Below are 18,921 nucleotides of genomic sequence, written 5' to 3'. Positions count from 1 at the left end.
TCCTGGAGTGTCTGTGGAACACGTGATTGACGTCGAAGGCGCCGATCCATCTCTTCCCATATGTGCTTGATTGGTGAGAGATCACGGGAGCGAGGCAGCCAGGGGATGACATTCACGTTGTTTTGTTGAGGAGAATCCTGGGCAAGTCGAGCAATATGAGGTCGGGCGTTGTCATGTTGAAAGGTAATGCCTGGTCCATGACGACGCAAAAACGGTAGAATAACAGGGCTGATGATCTCGTCGCGGTAGCGCTGTCCATTGAGATTTCCCTCTACCTCCACGAAATGGGTACTCTGTCTTGCTATAATCCCACCCCATACCGATCTGCTTCAATACCACATTGACGTCGGTATACTCGAATCCGTCCATCGCTGTGGCTGAGGTGAAAATGAGACTGGTCAGTGAATAAAACGTGTCCCCACTGCATGGACGTCCAGCGTAGACGCTGTCTGCGCCACCATAGACGTGCTTGACGGTGGTTTCCTGTCAAAATGGGACGTCTGGCGGGTCTTCTGGCGACAATCCCTGCACATCTGAGGCGACGACGTACAGTTTGTGAAGATATTCGTCGAAGGGCAGGGATGCTTCTTGCAGTCACTGTTGCTGGCTGGAATCGATTTCGTAGGTGTGTTGTTCGAATACAGTTGTCTTGTCGATTATTGGTTACGTGTGGCCTGCCACTCCGAGGATGGTCTCTGACTGCATTTGTCTGTTGCCAACATTGCCATAAAACCAAATGGTGTTTCTGTGGACGTTATATTGTCTTGCAACATCACGTTAACTCGATCCTGCTTCAATCATACCAATGGCTCGCAGACGCTCATATAGGGACAGGTGTGGCATTTCGTAATGCTGAATAATTGCGTAATCTTGTTGTTTTTCTAAGTGCTTATTGTCACTCCGAGGATGGTCTCTGACTGCATTTGTCTGTTGCCAACATTGCCATAAAACCAAATGGTGTTTCTGTGGACGTTATATTGTCTTGCAACATCACGTTAACTCGATCCTGCTTCAATCATACCAATGGCTCGCAGACGCTCATTTAGGGACAGGTGTGGCATTTCGTAATGCTGAATAATTGCGTAATCTTGTTGTTTTTCTAAGTGCTTATTGTCAGCACGATGCTAAACAATGGGTATGGAATCCCGTTAACGCACATGTTTTTATACCCATTCTTCGGTAGTGAAATGCATGGGGCTTGCATAAAAGTCAACTTTTGCATGGAATGCATGCTTTTCTGTAGCAATTGCGTTTTTGTGACTTGATTCCATACATGTACTACAATATTGAAAACCAAACTTTACTTGTTTGAAAAATACACTAAAATATTGGTGTCACAGGAACTTTTGTTGTTGAGTATATAATATAGTATAATATTAAAGTACCCTGTTCATGTATTCTGTCACAATTGTTTATATATGCACATTTGTCGCAATAAAAGAATGCGAAAATCTATGATTTATAAAAAGACATTACAAATACACTCTTCATAAAAACAAAACGCAAAGGTAGATTTTAGTAGATTTATTTTACCTAATAATGTCGATATATTTAATTCAATATCATAGACACAAATTTGAAATTTGGAGCTCGATAGTCACGTGTTGCCGTTGTACAAATGCATTGAAAACTGTTCACTGTCATGTCACATAAGGCCACAAGGTTGCGCTGAACTCAGTATCTCGTGTGACCGTCCTGGGCAGAAATCACGGTTCTGCATCACCTCGGAACTGACTGGAAAAGTGTACGAATTCTGTACAGTGGAATTCTGCCTGTAACGTGTTGGCCTGTCGTGGGAGTGTCTGTGGCGTGTTCTGACGTTGACATACAAGTCGATCGAGTTCATCCCAGAGGTGTTCGACTGGGTTGAGATCTGGAGATCTCGACGGCCAGGGCAAGTCGTTGATGTTGCCATTATGAAGGTAGTCTACCGTGTTACGAGCTGTGTACGGTAGAGTGTTGTCCTGTTGAAGGAGCTACCTCTGGTGGTCAATGATTGGAAGAAGGTGAGGTTGAAGAATGTGATTCATTCAGCGATTTGCTGTCAAATGTCCCTGAACCACAACAAAGTCAGACCTCGCGAGGTAGGATATGCCCCCCTCCCCCCAACACCATAACACTACCGCCACCGAATTTGTCGATGTTTACACAATGTTGGGGAAAACGCTTATTTCGATGACGATATACACGTTTGCATTCCATATCGCCGGTAAAGAAGAAATTGTGATTCATCGCTAAATCACTCTCGCCTCCAGTTTCTCAAATTACAAGGTTGTAAGGTATGGCACCAACGCAAGTGTCACTGTCGATGGATCTGTTGCAAAACAGGGACGACAACTGGTCTTCCAGCCTCGCAAAGATGCTTCCTGACAGTCTGGTCCAATATCCTCCTGAAACCAAGGATGCGTCCTGTCGTCTCCGTAGCTGTGGCATTGCGATAACTTGGGTGGAACAGTCGAATGTAGCGATCCTGTGCAGGATGGTAACTCTTGGTCGGCCGGTTCTCGGACGGTTTGCAGTGGAATTGAACTGTGTGTATCGGTCACAAAGGCGGCACATGGTGCTGTTGTGGACGTTGAAGTGGCGTCCAACAGAAGGCTGCGATTCCCCTCTTTGGATACGTCCTGTGGCGATGTTCCGATCGACAGCGCTGAATCTCGACATTTTCCAACTTGAAAATGTTGACAATTGAATGACAATTTTTTGGCTTATGTTTGTCTTTTTATAGCCACTACGCGAGTTACGAATGCCATAATTTGCACGTGGACTTTGCGTTTCTGTTTTCCTCTAACATTTTTTAACACGTGTGAACAAAATGCCGTTTAAGACATTGCAAATCGACAACGGCTGCGTTTTGACGCACAGTCTGTCGAATAATAGCCCACCAAGATTTATCAATACTTTTCATCCTACCTGTGCGTTTCTTTTTTTGAAGAGTGTATTATGGGAAGGCTCTCAAACAATTAGACTTTAGCATACTGATAGACGCTGAGGAAGATCTGGACTACGATTGTCCCCATATGCTCCATCCGTACACAGAGTGGTACAATACTAGTAGATATCTGGCGTGATGAGATTGTACCAAGGTCGAAAACGTCGTTCTTTTTAGTTCACCTGACTGAAAGGTTATCTAAGTTTGTGATGATAAGATGTCCTGTCACGTCCAATGAATGTCTATCACAGCTGTCTACGATCATAACATCCACATCAGCGAAATATGTAATTGGAGGACAAATGTTGAAAAAAACTGTTTTGAACAGGATGTGAATAATGCGAACAATATGAAACAGGAAAAGAATGGACTAAAATAGAATGGGGTTTCAACTAAAAATTCGTATGAGTACGGAAGCGTAGTGGGGCTACGGTGAAATGTTTTTGTCTAAGAATCTCCTACGTAGGACGTATATGAGTACCGAAAGGGGTTTGTCATAACAATAACATAACAATGACTTCTTAAAGAAACAGTGAAAATTGTTTGGAGGTGGAAGGGGTATCATTAGTGTACTGACAGTATAGAAGTTTGAGATGAGATGTGAGTGGGGGAGTATGTTTAAGTTTTATTGGCATTTGACCAATAAAAACGGGTTTAGGTGTAATCATTACATTGCAGATAAGTCTAGGAATACCAAACATACTTCGTGGGTGAAGGCCGACGACAAGGTAGAGATAATGCTGAGGCCAGTAAAGATCATCTGATCTTGTTCAAATGCTGTAGGTGTCAGTAATGGAGATGGATGTCGGTGTCCTTCTCGCCGTTCTGGTTCTAGTTTCTTCTGCAGGTTGGTGTGATATAGTCCTGTAGTCTCTTTAGTTCATGAACAGTTATACACATTTTCTGCAGAATGTTCACACATTTAAGATATAACTCTATAAAATGAGATTAATGAATATACCAGTAGGGGCCAACTCAACAGTATCTTATATTACATGTTCTCCTAAGGTCTTCTAAACAATGTTGAAACTTAGAATATTACTCATGCATTCGCAGAACAACATTTCACCAAAATATATAACTGCATGTGTTGTATAATTAGTTAATCTTACAATGTCAATTCAGAACAGCAGTGCCATGGTATTGTCCAGACCGTAACAACAATGGTTATAAAAGTAATACTATATACTCTTAAATTGAATTGTTGTGTATGTTTAGAAATCACAAAGACGTAGCTTGAATGAAATGGAAAACAAACGAATCGGGAAGATTCACTATTGACAGCCATAGAGATATTTCGTATATGTATTGTGCGTCATGGCAATACTTCACAGTCAATGTTTTGAAAGTCACACTGGAAAGTTGTGTTATCTAATAATGCACATGACTCAGATCAAGGTCTTTGTTCATCTGCCAGCAAAGAAAGTATTTATCACATATACACCATGATTGGAAAGAAAGATATTCCTGTATAAATTATATTTGGTCATACACACCTCAACCCCGCCCCTCCATCCCCGTTCACCGCCTCCACACACCTCCAACAACATTTATATCATTTTATATTCATAATATATTACATAATTATGATACATATTCATAATTGAAACTGCAATTGTTCAGCTAGCACACAGGGTGATGGTGATAGCTTCACCGTCACCGTCAACACCAACGGTAGTTACAGCATCGCCGTCCAGGGAAACATCTGGCTCAAAAGCGCACCGACTTTCGTCAGAGTCAACGGGCAGATTTACAGCACCGCAGATGGCTCCTTGAAGCTTCTACAGACCACTGGAACATCTGGTACCGACTTCATCGGGAAATGGCAGTCCACTAGCTTTCTCTACCAAGCCGACACGTGTCGCTTCTTAGCCAGCATTTACTTCTACACGCCAGACCCTAGTATCTTCTCATATAACAATCCTCCTGAACAATTTCTGCTCTTCAAACAGGTTTGACTTTAACTTGTTAGCTTTTTTTTTTTAAATATTCACTACAAATGCAAATGACTTTACCTACACAGTAGTCGACATGCATGTAGATCCTAAAATAACCTCTTGAAAGAAATGCGTTAAAAGTGTTTGTTAGAGCTATCATCTTGTGCAATCAGAGTCAATATTGTATTATGTCTACTCACTAATGCGAGATATATAGAGAATCTCACCCTCGTGTCTTTTGATATCAAATATATCAACACGAGTTGATAAAAGTGGAAATGTTCCGAGGCTTGCCGAGGATTTTTGCCACTTTTATCAACGAGTGTTGATATATTTGATATTAAAAGACACTCAGTTGAGATTTTATTTATCATCCAACGACATTCTTTCAACTTTTTCAATTTGTAGACAGTAATTAGCAGTGTCTTCAGTGTAAAAAGTACTGCAAACAGCGTCAGTAGCAGAGCCATTAGTGATGTCATTTGATTGTGACGTCATGGTAACAGTGACGTCACAATGGTCTGCAAAGCATTTTGATGTAATTTCATTGCAGCGATATCTAGAGTGTAGATATACAGAATACTAAACGAGCTCCCGTGTAATACCAATTTTATGAAACGAGTGAATAGTTCTGGTATCTGACGAGCGAAAGCGAGTCAGATACCACAACTATTCACGAGTTTTGGTTTTTGGTATTACACAATGTGTAATACAGCTGTATGTTTATTAAACGGGTGATCTCTTCACGGGCAAGTAATAAATCGCTTGATCTCTTCCAAGCGATATCTCCTGTGGGAGCGAGTTATGGATGATAAATAGAGATTACTACACGAGTGTCTATTAGATACCATTGATCTTACAACGAGTTGTTTCAAAACGTATCTAACGAGCGAAAGCACGACAGGCACGAGTACAGTAATCTCTATTTATCAATATGTGGATTATCAAGGCGATGATGAAAATGCAAACTAGACAAAAACCAAGAACACACTATGTGCCAAGTTGAAAGTTTACACCTCAAAGAAATAACCAAATATGTACAACAATGTTTACTTCCGTATGACATCACTACCGGTGACCGACTTTTACAAAATGGCGTGTTCACTGACAACAGTACGCGGGATTTCCAGAGGAGGTTTTCGTTGATTGAGGGATGTATACACATAAATGTGTCACGTAAGTAATCAGAAACATTCTGACAATCTGCGTACTGTTATTTGTTTACCATGTTTTCCAATGTAACAAAGAGAATTAGTCAGAAATGCAGACAACTACCGTCATCGTTGTGCGTGATTTAGCGTCAGTCATGGCGTCACACAGGACGGAAACTTTTACGGCTTCTGTTGAATTTACCACATCACTGTAATGTATATATATGTAATTCCATAATTAGTGCAACGATACTCTTCCCATGAATATTCTCAAACGCGTGATGGAGCCAGTGTATGCAACAATTAGTCGAAAGTACCTCTAAAAATGCTACACAGTGTAAAATCTGAATTTTGCTTTGTTTACATTTCAGCAAGTACATTTTTCCGAGCAGAGTTTTCGTTTCCATACCTAATTTATTTCGCATGATTTCATCTAGATAATTTGCATTGCTGACAAAGACCATTTATCCATTGTTTCGAAAATGTATGAGGAATTCAGGGTTGCATGTATAGCAGCTGAGTTTGAAATATACCTGATCGAATAGGTTGTCTCATAACCGGCATTTTGTAAACACAATCCAATATGGCGGATCGTACACTTCGGCGTTCGTGTATGCGTATTTTCCAAAACATTCTAAAGGATTCTAGGCTTATCAGCGACGTTTCAAAATTATCATTAGTGATGTGATACCCGTGATCACTAATATGCTATTTTTCTACTTTAATTATTCGAGTAAATATCCGATATTTAGATTCTAAACACACAGTAAATATTTATATAACGCCGTGAATTGTGACTTTCAGTCACTTTCAGTAATTTTGAATTGCCTAAAATGACAGTAAATGATAAACAGAAGGGGGAATTTAAAACTGTTAAGATTCTGCGTGATGTATTCGGAATTTTATTCGATTTCGAAGTGAGGGTTGAAGAGAAGGGACATATGTGTCGCTGTGGCATTCAGGGGGTTTACACTCTAATAAACGTTGCCATAACAACAGATAATGTAACTGATAATAATAACAAACAAACTCGCAGACGAAGACGAGTTTGTTTATTTTTATTATTAATTACACGCTCTTGCTGTTAAATACAGACGTAGGTGATCATTCGACTGAAGCACGAGCTACTTGTGAATGACTTACACTCAGGAAAGTAGTCCGTCATCATCTGACCCCAGGTCATCACCATGGAGTAGCCAATCACGGTCCTGGAATTTGATCTCACACATATGTTTGATACCAGTTATCTCAAATGGGTTTCTCACCCACAGGTGTGTAAGAAATATGTATAATGCGACAATAAAGAACCATGCTCCTTTCCTAATAGCAATGTAACCCATGTGTTCTTGAAAGGAATATTGTATTAATATGAAATAAGGATACAGCGTCTGCTCACAGACATCATGTAAATGTGTTTTCTTTTGTATTTTTTCTTCATAGACGTACTTAACCCAAACGAATGGCACAAAGGCAGGGAGTGTTGATGAAACCATAGCTGGCTTCCCCGGGTTTGTTGTGAAGGAGCCGTCGATTCCGCTTGGCTACTTGTCCTACGGCGGTGGTCAGTTTGGATATGGCATGAAAACATTTGGACAGTAAGTAGAGTTGTGTAGCCTGAATGAGTGAGGAGGATGGTTTAGTGCCATTGTTCACGGATTCATATCAAGAAGTTTAAAAGGTCGTAGGCGTTTACCATCTTCCTGAGGAAACCAAGGATTCAGATCCTGGTACCAGGAGGAAATGCAATTCTGAACAGGGAATTGCCTTTCACCAATGGTCCACTCATGCCAACTGTCTCAAAAGGACAATCTAGGTAGCATTTACTTTTAAAAGAGAACATTGGTATTTGATCAATTTAAGAAATGTTTTGAAAAGATAGATATAATAAGAAAAAATTAAGACCACACAGAAATAATGTAACCGAATTTTTTGAAAATAAATCTGTTTTGGTTAAATAATATAGATTTGAAAAATCGTTTTCTTTTTCAGATTTGGACCAAAACTTAACATTTCTTCTGGCATCGAAAGTGGTCCCCTGTCAATATTTGACCGGGTCAAGACACCCAACACTCTCATCCTGTCCCCTGCAAGTTCCTTCATGTCTGCCAATCTCTGGCGCCAGAACACCAGCACCGGAAGCAACCTCTACTGGGGAACCATGGGTAGCGTTACAGATGTCCCTGCCAACTTTGAAACCAGCACCATCCTCTTCTACAGCAACCAAGGTATCAACAAGGTGCGTTAGCAATGACAGATACAGCGCTTTATAAAATCATTTTGACGTGTCTATCTACGATGAGGAACTAATTAAATGTATTCCAAGTTGCAACAAACAAGCAGGACTTTCATGTATATGTCTGGCATTTCGTAAACAGTGATCAAAGAGTATGATATGATATATTTCATCACTGATTTTCAGTGATCCATTCATATCATTTTCACCTCTACTTTGCCTTTTAAGTCCACTTAAATCTGAATACGAAGACAGTCGAGACTGGTTAGTGTTCTGGCGTTGACGTTTTGTTTTAAGTAGGTAAAATGTTTCATTTAACCTTACGTATCTGAATGACAGGGATTCGTCAGCTGGGGTCAGATTCTACAGAAATGGTACGGAAGAGACAACAGTTTTGTGAAGTCAGACTTTACCAACAACTACCTGGGGTACTGGACAGACAACGGTAGGGAAACCACACGAACTTGCACTCCTTCTCTTCTCTATAATGTGTTTGGTACTGTAACATCCAGCCCCACCCTGTGTTGATTCCAACTTAGAATTAGTGCCTAGCAGCCTATGGGTGGGATGGTCAGGTCCGGCCTAGGTGTCATCGTACCCCGACTGAGTGGACCAATGCAGATAATAGCAATCCCAGGATTGTCGACGAGTGCAGGTTTAGAACACAAACCACCACATGCACATCCGATCCCTGAATGACCTATTTCACAACTCGTTTACAGACGTAAAAGTTAATTGTAATAATGTTTGCTCACATTTAAAATATCGACATTTATTGACATTGAGATACAATATACTAGTATCAGTCTCCCTGCACGGTGTGCAAGAAACATACCATCATTGGTTCAAATCCAAGATTCATCTCATAAAGAACCTTGGTGTATCAGGTCTATACCTCAGCTCATTGGTTTGTGGATGTTACTTCAACAATCACAAACTAAAATGTTATTTTTATGACGTTGAACCATTTCAATCACTCTTGTCAAGCACTTAATCCTGTTACATTCGTGTTGAAAATTCAAGGAATTCTGTTTGCAGGTGCCTATTACTATTACCATACAGAACCCAAGAAAGATTACCAAGACACCATACTGGACATTGTTACCTCCATCAAGGACACAGGTATTCCCTTCAGGTAGGTGGTCACTTGTAGGTGCGTTAAGGACACAGGTATTCCCTTCGGGTAGGTGGTTACTTGTAGGTGCCTTAAGAACACAGGTATTCCCTTCAGGTAGGTGGTCACTTGTAGGTGCATTAAGGACACAGGTATTCCCTTCAGGTAGGTGGTCACTTGTAGGTGCGTTAAGGACACAGGTATACCCTACAGGTAGGTTGTCACTTGTAGGTGCATTAAGGACACAGGTATTCCCTTCAAGTAGGTGGTCACTTGTAGGTGCATTAAGGACACAGGTATTCCCTTCAGGTAGGTGGTCACTTGTAGGTGCATTAAGGACACAGGTATACCCTACAGGTAGGTGGTCACTTGTAGGTGCATTAAGAACACAGGTATACCCTTCGGGTAGGTGGTTACTTGTAGGTGCGTTAAGGACACAGGTGTTCCCTTCAGGTAGGTGGTCACTTGTAGGTGCATTACTCTCAAGCTGGTCTGCCTCTTGTTCTGGATGTTTGACATTTCTAAGGATTGGTATATGCAGAAATGTGGCAATACGTGGTCCTGTGGAAGTCACACGGGTATCAGATCAACCGAAGCTGGTCGCAAAGAGTCCTTTGGAGGGTGACCGTGTTCTGGTGTTTGGTTCCTGGGAGTTTCTGGGGCTTCGATCCTCAACCTGGCACCTTTGGTGTTTCCTTGGCTAAGTGACTTAGTTCGTAATATTCCCTCTGTTCATCCAGCAGAGAAATGGGTACCTGGTAGGATGAGATGATACTGATACTGTTCACCTTCTGGCGCCTCACAGTGAACTGAGAATGAGAAATCCAATGAAAACTGATACACGGACCAGGCTCAATGATAATGTAGTGCTTCAAGTATACATTGCGTGTGGAGTTTTGTTGTGCATGTTTTTTGTTAGCCCTTAGTGTTAGCTTTGCAATGAGTGTAATTTAAATAGATGGTTATATTGTGCGTGATGCTATTCTAATTGGGGGGCACTGGTGGCCCAGTCGTCTAAGGCGCCGCGATTCGCTGTGCAAAGTTGCTTCCCTTGGGCACGCCAGAAACCTTCGATTGTGGGTTCGAATCCCGGTTCGCCCCGATAATGTTTCTAGATTTGTCAGCACCATACCCGTGCTCGTGGGTTTCGCCGAAGAGGTAAACGTACGAGACCTGCATCACTTCAGGCTTTCCCCTCACATTAAGCTGAGACACCGTGATATAACTGGAATACTGTTAAAAGCGGCGTTAAACCCAACCCACTCACTCACTATTCCATTTGGGCTGAGAAAGAATCTGTGAATCTTGCGAATTGCAAAGAACAGGTAAACTGTCAACATTATACAAAATATAACCAATATTTCTCCAAGCAAGACGTTAAGCTATTTCGGGTATTCTGAAACACGCACAACCTTGGCATGGCTTCAAGTCACCGAGTCCATATCGGAGCATCGTTAATATCTCCCTCTTCTCTATCCGCTGGAGGCTCTGTGTCGGAATTCGTTGTGCATATTTGCGTCTGTTAATAGTAACAGGATCCGATAATCGTAGGTTTCTATTCCCTGATTCATTCTATTTATGATCCTTCGGGTTCCCGGCCGCGTCATACCAAAAGACGTTAAAAGATGGTACTTGTTGTTACCCTGTGTGGCGCTCGGCATTCAGGGGCTAAAACAAGGACTGGGCGGCTCGGAGTCAGTATACTGTGTCTGAGTGGGGCGTTCATGTTAAACTGCGACATGGTATCTCAGTGTGCTAGCACTATTAATCGGAATCAGTCCGGACTAGTACAAGCAGCCACACACACACACACACGTGCATGCACGTCGCTATATAAGTGTAATAATCTTGGACGCGACGTTAAACCCAATTTCACCTCACCTCACCTATGATCCTTGGTTTGTAGGCAGCATACCGTGACGTAACTCCCGCTCATTCTCCTGCTTTAGGTACCTGCAGTTCGACTCCTGGTGGTACTACAAAGGTGCAGGGAACGGCGTCAAGACATGGGAGAGCACCCCTGAAGTATTTCCTGACGGCATGCAGTAAGTTATAGGATTTGAATTTCTGATCACAGTCAAACGCTAAACCCTGAATCGTTCGTGAACTGTTATGTTTGTTGTTTAACGCCGAACTCAGAAGTATTCCAGCTATATAACGGCGGTCTGTAAATATTCGAGTCTGGACCAGACAATCGAGGGATTAACATCATGATTTGTTTGTTTGTTGTTAAACGGCGCACTGGGCAATATTCCATCAAAATGACGGCTGTCTGTAAATAATCAAGTCGGAACAAACAATACAGTGATTGACATCATGTTCATCGATCCACGAAATTGGGATACGATGACATGCATCAATGCAACCAAGTTAACGAGCCTGACCACCCTGTCCAGTTAGTCGCCTCTTACGGGTCCGTTTGTGAACTGATCCGAGGTGTACATGATATATATCACAGCACACACTATTTCACACACAAAAACTAGATTTAGTTTTTTTGGCATCGGGCAATAAATACTTCCTCTTTTATGCAAACTGTGTGAATAGCGGGTGCAACTGGTAGGGCAGGACATGCTTACCCTTTTCGCGAACACCTGTTGTCATCGCTGATTTACTGTTGTCCGTTTTCATACTTTCACAGCTGTTTTGCCTTTTACGCCAAATTGAATCTATTTTGGCACATAAACAAGACGATGATTCTCTTGCATTGACGTTTCATATCGACAGTGAAAACGCGTTAATTTCGGAAACAATTGTTTCCAATGTAACGTTCTGATAACAAATGTCCGAACCGACAAAACAACATTGTGTTTTATTGATCTGAAGACTTTCATTGGTGATGATTGTTATTGTGTGTGTACATCCATGTGCATATAAATGTATTGTGACTATATTTGTTTTATATCATTTCTAGGTGGCTGTACAATAAAACAAGATTCCCAATTTCAGCCCATAACAGATACTGGTAAGTATTTCACGTGGAGCCTTAACGATTACTAAACGAAGAAATTAGTCCTATATGGTTTACGATGCTAAATGTTATATGGCCCGTTCTACAGTATCAACACTGTGTAATTGCAGGGCAAGCGACACAACATATGCCAAACAGAATGGTGGTCAATATTCTTTCATTGTTGAAGGTACAAAGGCTCTTCCACTTGACCAGGTATTTATAACACATATATACACGTTCATATTGTTCTGATTCAACTGTGGCGTTACCGTGTGAGACGTTGTGTTCCCTCCAATAAATACACCTTAATGAATTCTACTCACATCCTGCATGTTTTGGAGAATACTTGGTTTGGAATTAATCTTCTTCTAACAAAAACAACTGTTTTGACTGATGATTTTGTTTAGAAATTCAGTTCCGTTATAATAATATTAATAATCATTAACGTTTGATGTATTTAACACCAACATTCCGAACAAAAGCATTCATATTACTCAATTCATCAAGCGGGTAAATATTAAATCAAAACAATGACTAAAACGTTTTGGATAATGCTTCTTCTGACTGCAGAATCTTGTTTAGTTTTTAGCAATATTTCTTCATAATTATATCGAGTTCCTCCATGTAAACTGAGAGGGCACAAAACGACAATAGTATTGATGTAATGAGCACTATCAAAAACACGTCAAGCAGGAAAATATAAAATATGGAAAAAGGATCTCCATAACTTTAGTTTGGTTATAGCAATGACCTACCATGATCTGTTAACTTACTGATCCTTTAATTACTAACACCGGGTGGTGATGAGTTCTGATGACAGCAGCTATCGCATGCTGAGTGAGTGAGTGAAGAGCTTTTAACGCCGCTTTTAACAGTATTGCAGTTATATCGCGGCGTGTCAGCTTAATGTGGGAGGAAAGCCCGAAGTGATGCAGGTCTCAGACGTTTACCACTTCGGTGAAACCCACGAGCACGGGTATGGTGCTGACAAACCTAGAAACATAATCGGGGGGATTCAAACAACAATCATAGGTTTCTGGCGTGCCCAAGGGACGCAACTTTGCTACAGCGAATCGCGGCGCCTTAGACAACTGGGCCGCCCGTGCCCTCCTATCGCATGAAAAATACGTGCTAATGTTGTTAACCGTAGTTCCTTACACCTGAGATCTGATACGGACATACTATGCTTGACAATAACATACTTCTTCATATGTTGTCTCATTTTGTAAATATAATAAAATCGTGGTATTTTTTATTACGATAAATATTTCTATTCATTGAAAATCAGGTAAGATCGCTTCTTGCAAATGAAGTAAATTTCATAAAGCGCTAAATGGTTGCTGCAAAATACACTGCCGTTAATATGTCTTACGCATTTCTGCTTTCAGATATTCTGGGACGACCTTCTCTCCAATGGTCGAAAATGGGGTTTAGTGACATATGAACAGGTAGACACAATATGAGACATGTACCACATTTACATAAAGGATGTTAGCCTGTAAATGGTCAAACACTTCAAAACAGAAATGAATATTGAATGAATTTATTTTTTACTAATTTTTCGGAAGCTCCCCAGCATCCGTGGTTACGTTGACAAAAGCATTTGCTTTGAGAGTGGAAGGTCCCCAGCCGCGTCACGCAATAAAGACGTTAACAGATTGAACTTGTTGCTACTCTGCCTCACGCTCGGCATTCAGAGAGAAAATTAAACCTCATTTTACCTTACCTCATAGGAAGGTCACAATGCATTTCGTTCATAACTTCAGGACTGGCTACAAGGGGAGTTTGGCGGAGTTCCTTCTCTCACTGAAGATGTGTACCTGGCAGAGATGTGGCTCAACCAGATGGGTCGTGGAGCCGCCAAGAATGACCTAACCATCCAGTACTGTATGGCCCTCTGTCGACACGCACTTCACGCGATTTCCATCCCCGTCGTGACGCAGGTAGTATTATTGAACATGTTGATACCACAGTTGTCATTGAAATGTGCACTCGATAATATCTATGTTTTGATAAGTTAACTGGGTGTCTAATTTGATACATGATGTGATTTGTTTGCCAGGTAAGAGCTAGCACAGACTACCACCCTGGACGTCAACAATGGCGTATCGGCGTGACGTCCTTGTTAGCCTGGGCTATTGGCATTGCTCCTTTCAAAGATAACTTCTGGACCACAACTGTTCAGCCGCGAGGTCTTCATACAGGTTAATGATTTACACATGTGAAAATACCACAGATACTATATCCTCTAATCCCGATGGAACCTGATTAAAACATATGCATTTCGTAAGAAGCGACTTCAAGTGATCAGACTCGATGATTTGGTAAATATTTGCTATCACTTCTAAATCTGATGCTGCTGCTACCTCCGAGCCACCATGGCAATTGGTAGAAGTAGATGCTCCCAACTCTTGCCTTGTCGATTAATTTGGTGTGTGTGTTTTGTCATCAACGTTCTCCAGAATATGTCTTCTAGTATCTGACAGATAAACACTTCTTCAATACAGACAGAACAGAACCATACCCGGAATTGAACGCTCTGGTGGCCACCCTCAGCACAGGGCCTGTCGGACCAAGTGACATGATCGGCAAATTCAACAAGACAATCATAATGAAGTATGCAGGCAGGGATAAATTCTAACTGTGCATTGCATTTGGTTGGTTGGTTGGTTGGTTGTTTAACGCCTCACTCAGCGATATTCCTGCTATATGACGGCGGTCTGTAAATAATCGAGTCTGGACCAGACAATCCAGTGATTGACATCATGAGCATCGATCCACACATTTGGGATCGATGACATGCATCAACAAATCAGCGAGTCTGACCACCCGATCCCGTTAGTCGCCTCCTACGACAAGCAGCGTCGCCTTTTACTGCAATCATAGGTTGCTGAAGACCTATTCTACCCGGGGTTCTTCAAGGGTCCTGTGCTTTGGAAAATATGTGTTTACTTGATAGGACTGTTTGACAATTCAGTTCTATCTGTTCTTTGAATGCAACGCTGCGAGGTACAAACATTCAAAATGGTGAAAACTCAACAAAACTAAAAATTATGATCTTTTTCTGAACACTGCACATCCGAAGATTACCTAGGGTAACATTGATATGAGACTGGATATGAGACTGGATATCAGGCTTTTTATAAAGAACATTCGAACATGCAATAAAAGCTTCATTTAATTGCCCGTGTTTTTTTCGAGCTGTTCAAAAAACATTACCCTGGTTCATATCCACGTCACAATAACTTTTGTGTTTGAGTACAAAATAATCTATGAACTATCAATAAACGTACATGCCTAAACAAATTTACATTTAAATGGTTTTGTAATATATTTCATAACTAGACCTGTCATTGACAATTTATATCTATTTCATAGTTATTTATTGACATAACCAAAAACACTGATTGTAGGAGCGTGAATTCTGAGGGACTGATCCTGAAGCCATCCAGACCCGCCACAGCTATTGACAACATGATCAGAAGGGTAAACACACGATCAGCGGCATAACTCATCCCAAGAACATAAACTGATGATATCCGGAGGCTTTCATATACTGACACAGATTTAATGGCTGCGTATTATCACTTAAAACGTCTTTGGTCATTGTAATTTTTCTCAAAATTTGCAAACCGAAAAAAAAGTTTTTCACAAATTCATCCCATTTTTATTACCTTTATATTCTATATAAATACACTCTTTCAACGGGGTCAAATTATATACCAAACACACCCTATCTTATTCATTGAGGCCCACCTTTTCCCAATAGTTTGTATTCACAGGTATGTTTCCAACAACAACGCTCAACATCATAACAGTGCTTAACTGTTCCATTATTGTTTTTTTCATATTTTCAAAATATTTGGAGATCAAAGTTTATATTCATTTCACCATTTATTGTGTCATTAGGAAACTTTGTTGATTAATGCATGATCACGTGTTACAGTGTTGTAACTGATCTTCAAACATTATATGATTTCGCATCTACGATATATGAGACATATATTTATTTTCTTGGAATGGAGGAGCAAACAAACTTTGTGGAGATCCACATTTTGATCAGCACCTACGAAATGTCCACTGAAGTGTTACATTTGAGTAGTAGTACATGGTCCTCAGTTGATCCAGCATGTTCAGTGAATAATTACATTCTAACCCTAACCCTAGACCCTAACCCATTCTTTGTGTAAAATTGGAGGGCACATCCTATGTTTTTAAAATGTTCTGGACTAAATTATAAAATCAAAAATATCAAGTGGATGTCCTTATGTATTATCCCATCGTAATTGTTTTCAGCTGGCATGGAACGACTTTGAAGGCCAAGATGGGGAAGTATGGTCGACGTATTCTGACTTTGGTGAAAGCAACAAATATGGCATAGTGCTCGCTGCGGACCTTCAAGGGAACTACACCATGACGCCATGTATGGCTGGGTTCCAAGGGGTAAGAGTGGGAGAAGCGAGTTTTCACACATCAGTGAGCTCAAGTCAGAATTAATCATAGTGATATGTATGTAATCCGTACTGGACGAGGGAGAAGGGGTTGGAAAATGAGCTCAGGCCATCAGAGTATGACTCTTTCTTTATTCTGGTCGGTTCTTACAAGCAGGAAGAGCACGACAAACATTCAGAACGGGAATCCCAAATACTAAAAGAATCAAACTCACTGTAAAGATTTAGTATTTTTTTAGGCATTGGATGTTCGCCCATCCCTTCCTTTTTGGGCAGTCAAGTATTGGTAACATTGAACAACTTTATGCTTCCAGTTCCCCAAGTCTATGGTGTTCCCTGCTAAAGACCCCAACAAGGTCCAACTGCTGACAGACCCCCAGCCTCTCCAGATGAGTGGCTGTACCATGGTGGACTTCTGTCTGTACTATGTCTCGCCCGTTGTAACATTTCAAGGGTGAGAGTCCAAAGGCAAACTTTTCCCTCAGTCTAAGACTTTGAAACAGGTGATGTTCTATGTTGGGACGTTAGTTCATAGTTAGCTGCCACAGCATGATGAGGTTTACTGGCATACATGTTTTTGGAAAGGCTCAGACTTTGACAATGACACAGGTGCCATAATGAAGAGACATGTCCTCAGCATTGCCAGGATCCGTAAATCAAGTGTTCGAATCTCATATTGAACTTTGTCATGAATCACGATTTGTCAGCTCAATTCCTGTGTATTTCACCAATGGGGTCTGGACTTTCATCTCACAGTATTGGAATCTGACACACTGTAAAAGGGATTGAAGTACATTCTCTATCTCTCATTAACTAAAGTTCACGAATTTCTGTTTTGCAGACATCAGGTCTTGATTCAAGGAGAACTTGATAAGTGGGTGCCAATGTCACCACAGAGAGTTGTCGACATCAACGTTGACGTCAGCGACATCAACGTCCGTATTGCAGGAGGGGCTAATGAAATTGTTAATTTCTGGTTCAACACCGACGGAGTATCAAAAGGTCTCACGTGTGACATCAATGACTCTGGCTTTGCTTCTATTAGTTACAAATCGTGGGGATGTACATCTGAATAGAATGCAAGAAAACATCTCAGTTTATGTTATAACTTGTATCAATGAATACCGTCATAGAAATAAATGGTATTATGTATAAAACCTGTTGGTAGCTGGTGATGTGTCATTTGGAAAGGCATTGAACAAAACATATAATGCATTACATGAAAAGAGAAGGAGTGGACAACAAAATGGTTCCATTCAGTAGGCAGGTTGTTTCTTTGTTTGTTGGTTAACTCAGCAGTATTCCAGCTCTATAACCGGCGGCCTGTCAATAATCGATTCTCGACCAGACCCTCTGGTCATTGGTACTGTGAAGAACGATCAACGCTTTCGGAGAACGTTGTCATGCAATCAACAAAGTCACCGAGCCCGATTTGGCCTCCTGTTACCAATTGGCATTTGCTGGACACCGATGCTTAACCAGATCCCAAGGGTGTCTATAGAAGTAAATTGTATAATGTGCATTGTCACATCATCTTTAAGTATAATAAATTGCTTCATTTCGAAAGTGACACATCTAGGGGTGACTATTGGTCTAATAATCACTATTAGGATAACTATTGATAATGAAAGAAACTATTGCGATAACTATTGTTATTGCAAGCAAGTATTGCGATAAATATCGATAGTTTTCAGTGTATAATTTTAGATGGATTTTAGAGTTGAATTAAACCTTGGAACTGAAGTTTCCTTTGAATGTGATAACCATAACAACAACAAAAAAGTAAAGTTTGAGATATGACTGATTTGTTTTGTCTTTACCCTAACAATTTAAGAAACTTCCACGTTACCATGCCTGTGTGAATTACTACCACTCATGATCAAAAGAAAAACAAGTTTGACCAGCATTGCATGTATTTTATTGATATGGTAAATACAATCAAAACTATAGATATTCCTAACTAAAATCGATACTATTAATCGGAAACTGATTTAACAATCGATTTATTGACTTTAAGTGCTTGCCAATAGCAATATATCGATATTTCGATTTATCGTGACACCCCTAGACACATCCATCTCAATCCCTGATCAATTACTTAAACACACCGTTTCTCTCGCTGCATCTTGTGTCCCTGGCTATCTTTCATC

At 40.7% G+C, this 18,921-nt stretch overlaps 1 protein-coding gene across 1 annotated transcript; it reads left to right on the top strand.

Annotated features, from left to right (window-relative positions):
- Window positions 1-3,691: 3,691 nt before the first annotated feature.
- LOC139476991 (uncharacterized) lies at window positions 3,692-17,895 on the top strand. The gene is made up of 17 exons (XM_071259543.1): window positions 3,692-3,779; window positions 4,556-4,884; window positions 7,461-7,615; window positions 8,010-8,256; window positions 8,593-8,698; window positions 9,292-9,388; window positions 11,317-11,412; window positions 12,282-12,332; window positions 12,449-12,533; window positions 13,709-13,768; window positions 14,087-14,263; window positions 14,383-14,524; window positions 14,828-14,936; window positions 15,734-15,806; window positions 16,617-16,763; window positions 17,086-17,225; window positions 17,613-17,895. The coding sequence occupies exons 1-17, from the start codon at window positions 3,725-3,727 to the stop codon at window positions 17,845-17,847; spliced, it is 2,304 nt and encodes a 767-aa protein (XP_071115644.1). The 5' UTR covers window positions 3,692-3,724; the 3' UTR covers window positions 17,848-17,895.
- Window positions 17,896-18,921: the final 1,026 nt, after the last annotated feature.

The sequence above is a fragment of the Haliotis cracherodii genome, unplaced genomic scaffold (assembly GCF_022045235.1).
Source record: "Haliotis cracherodii isolate W230 unplaced genomic scaffold, xgHalCrac1.p SCAF_30, whole genome shotgun sequence".
In the NCBI taxonomy this organism is placed as follows: Eukaryota; Metazoa; Mollusca; class Gastropoda; order Lepetellida; family Haliotidae; genus Haliotis; species Haliotis cracherodii.
Note: the sequence above shows the minus strand (reverse complement) of the source record. Positions and strands in the feature narration are given on the sequence as shown.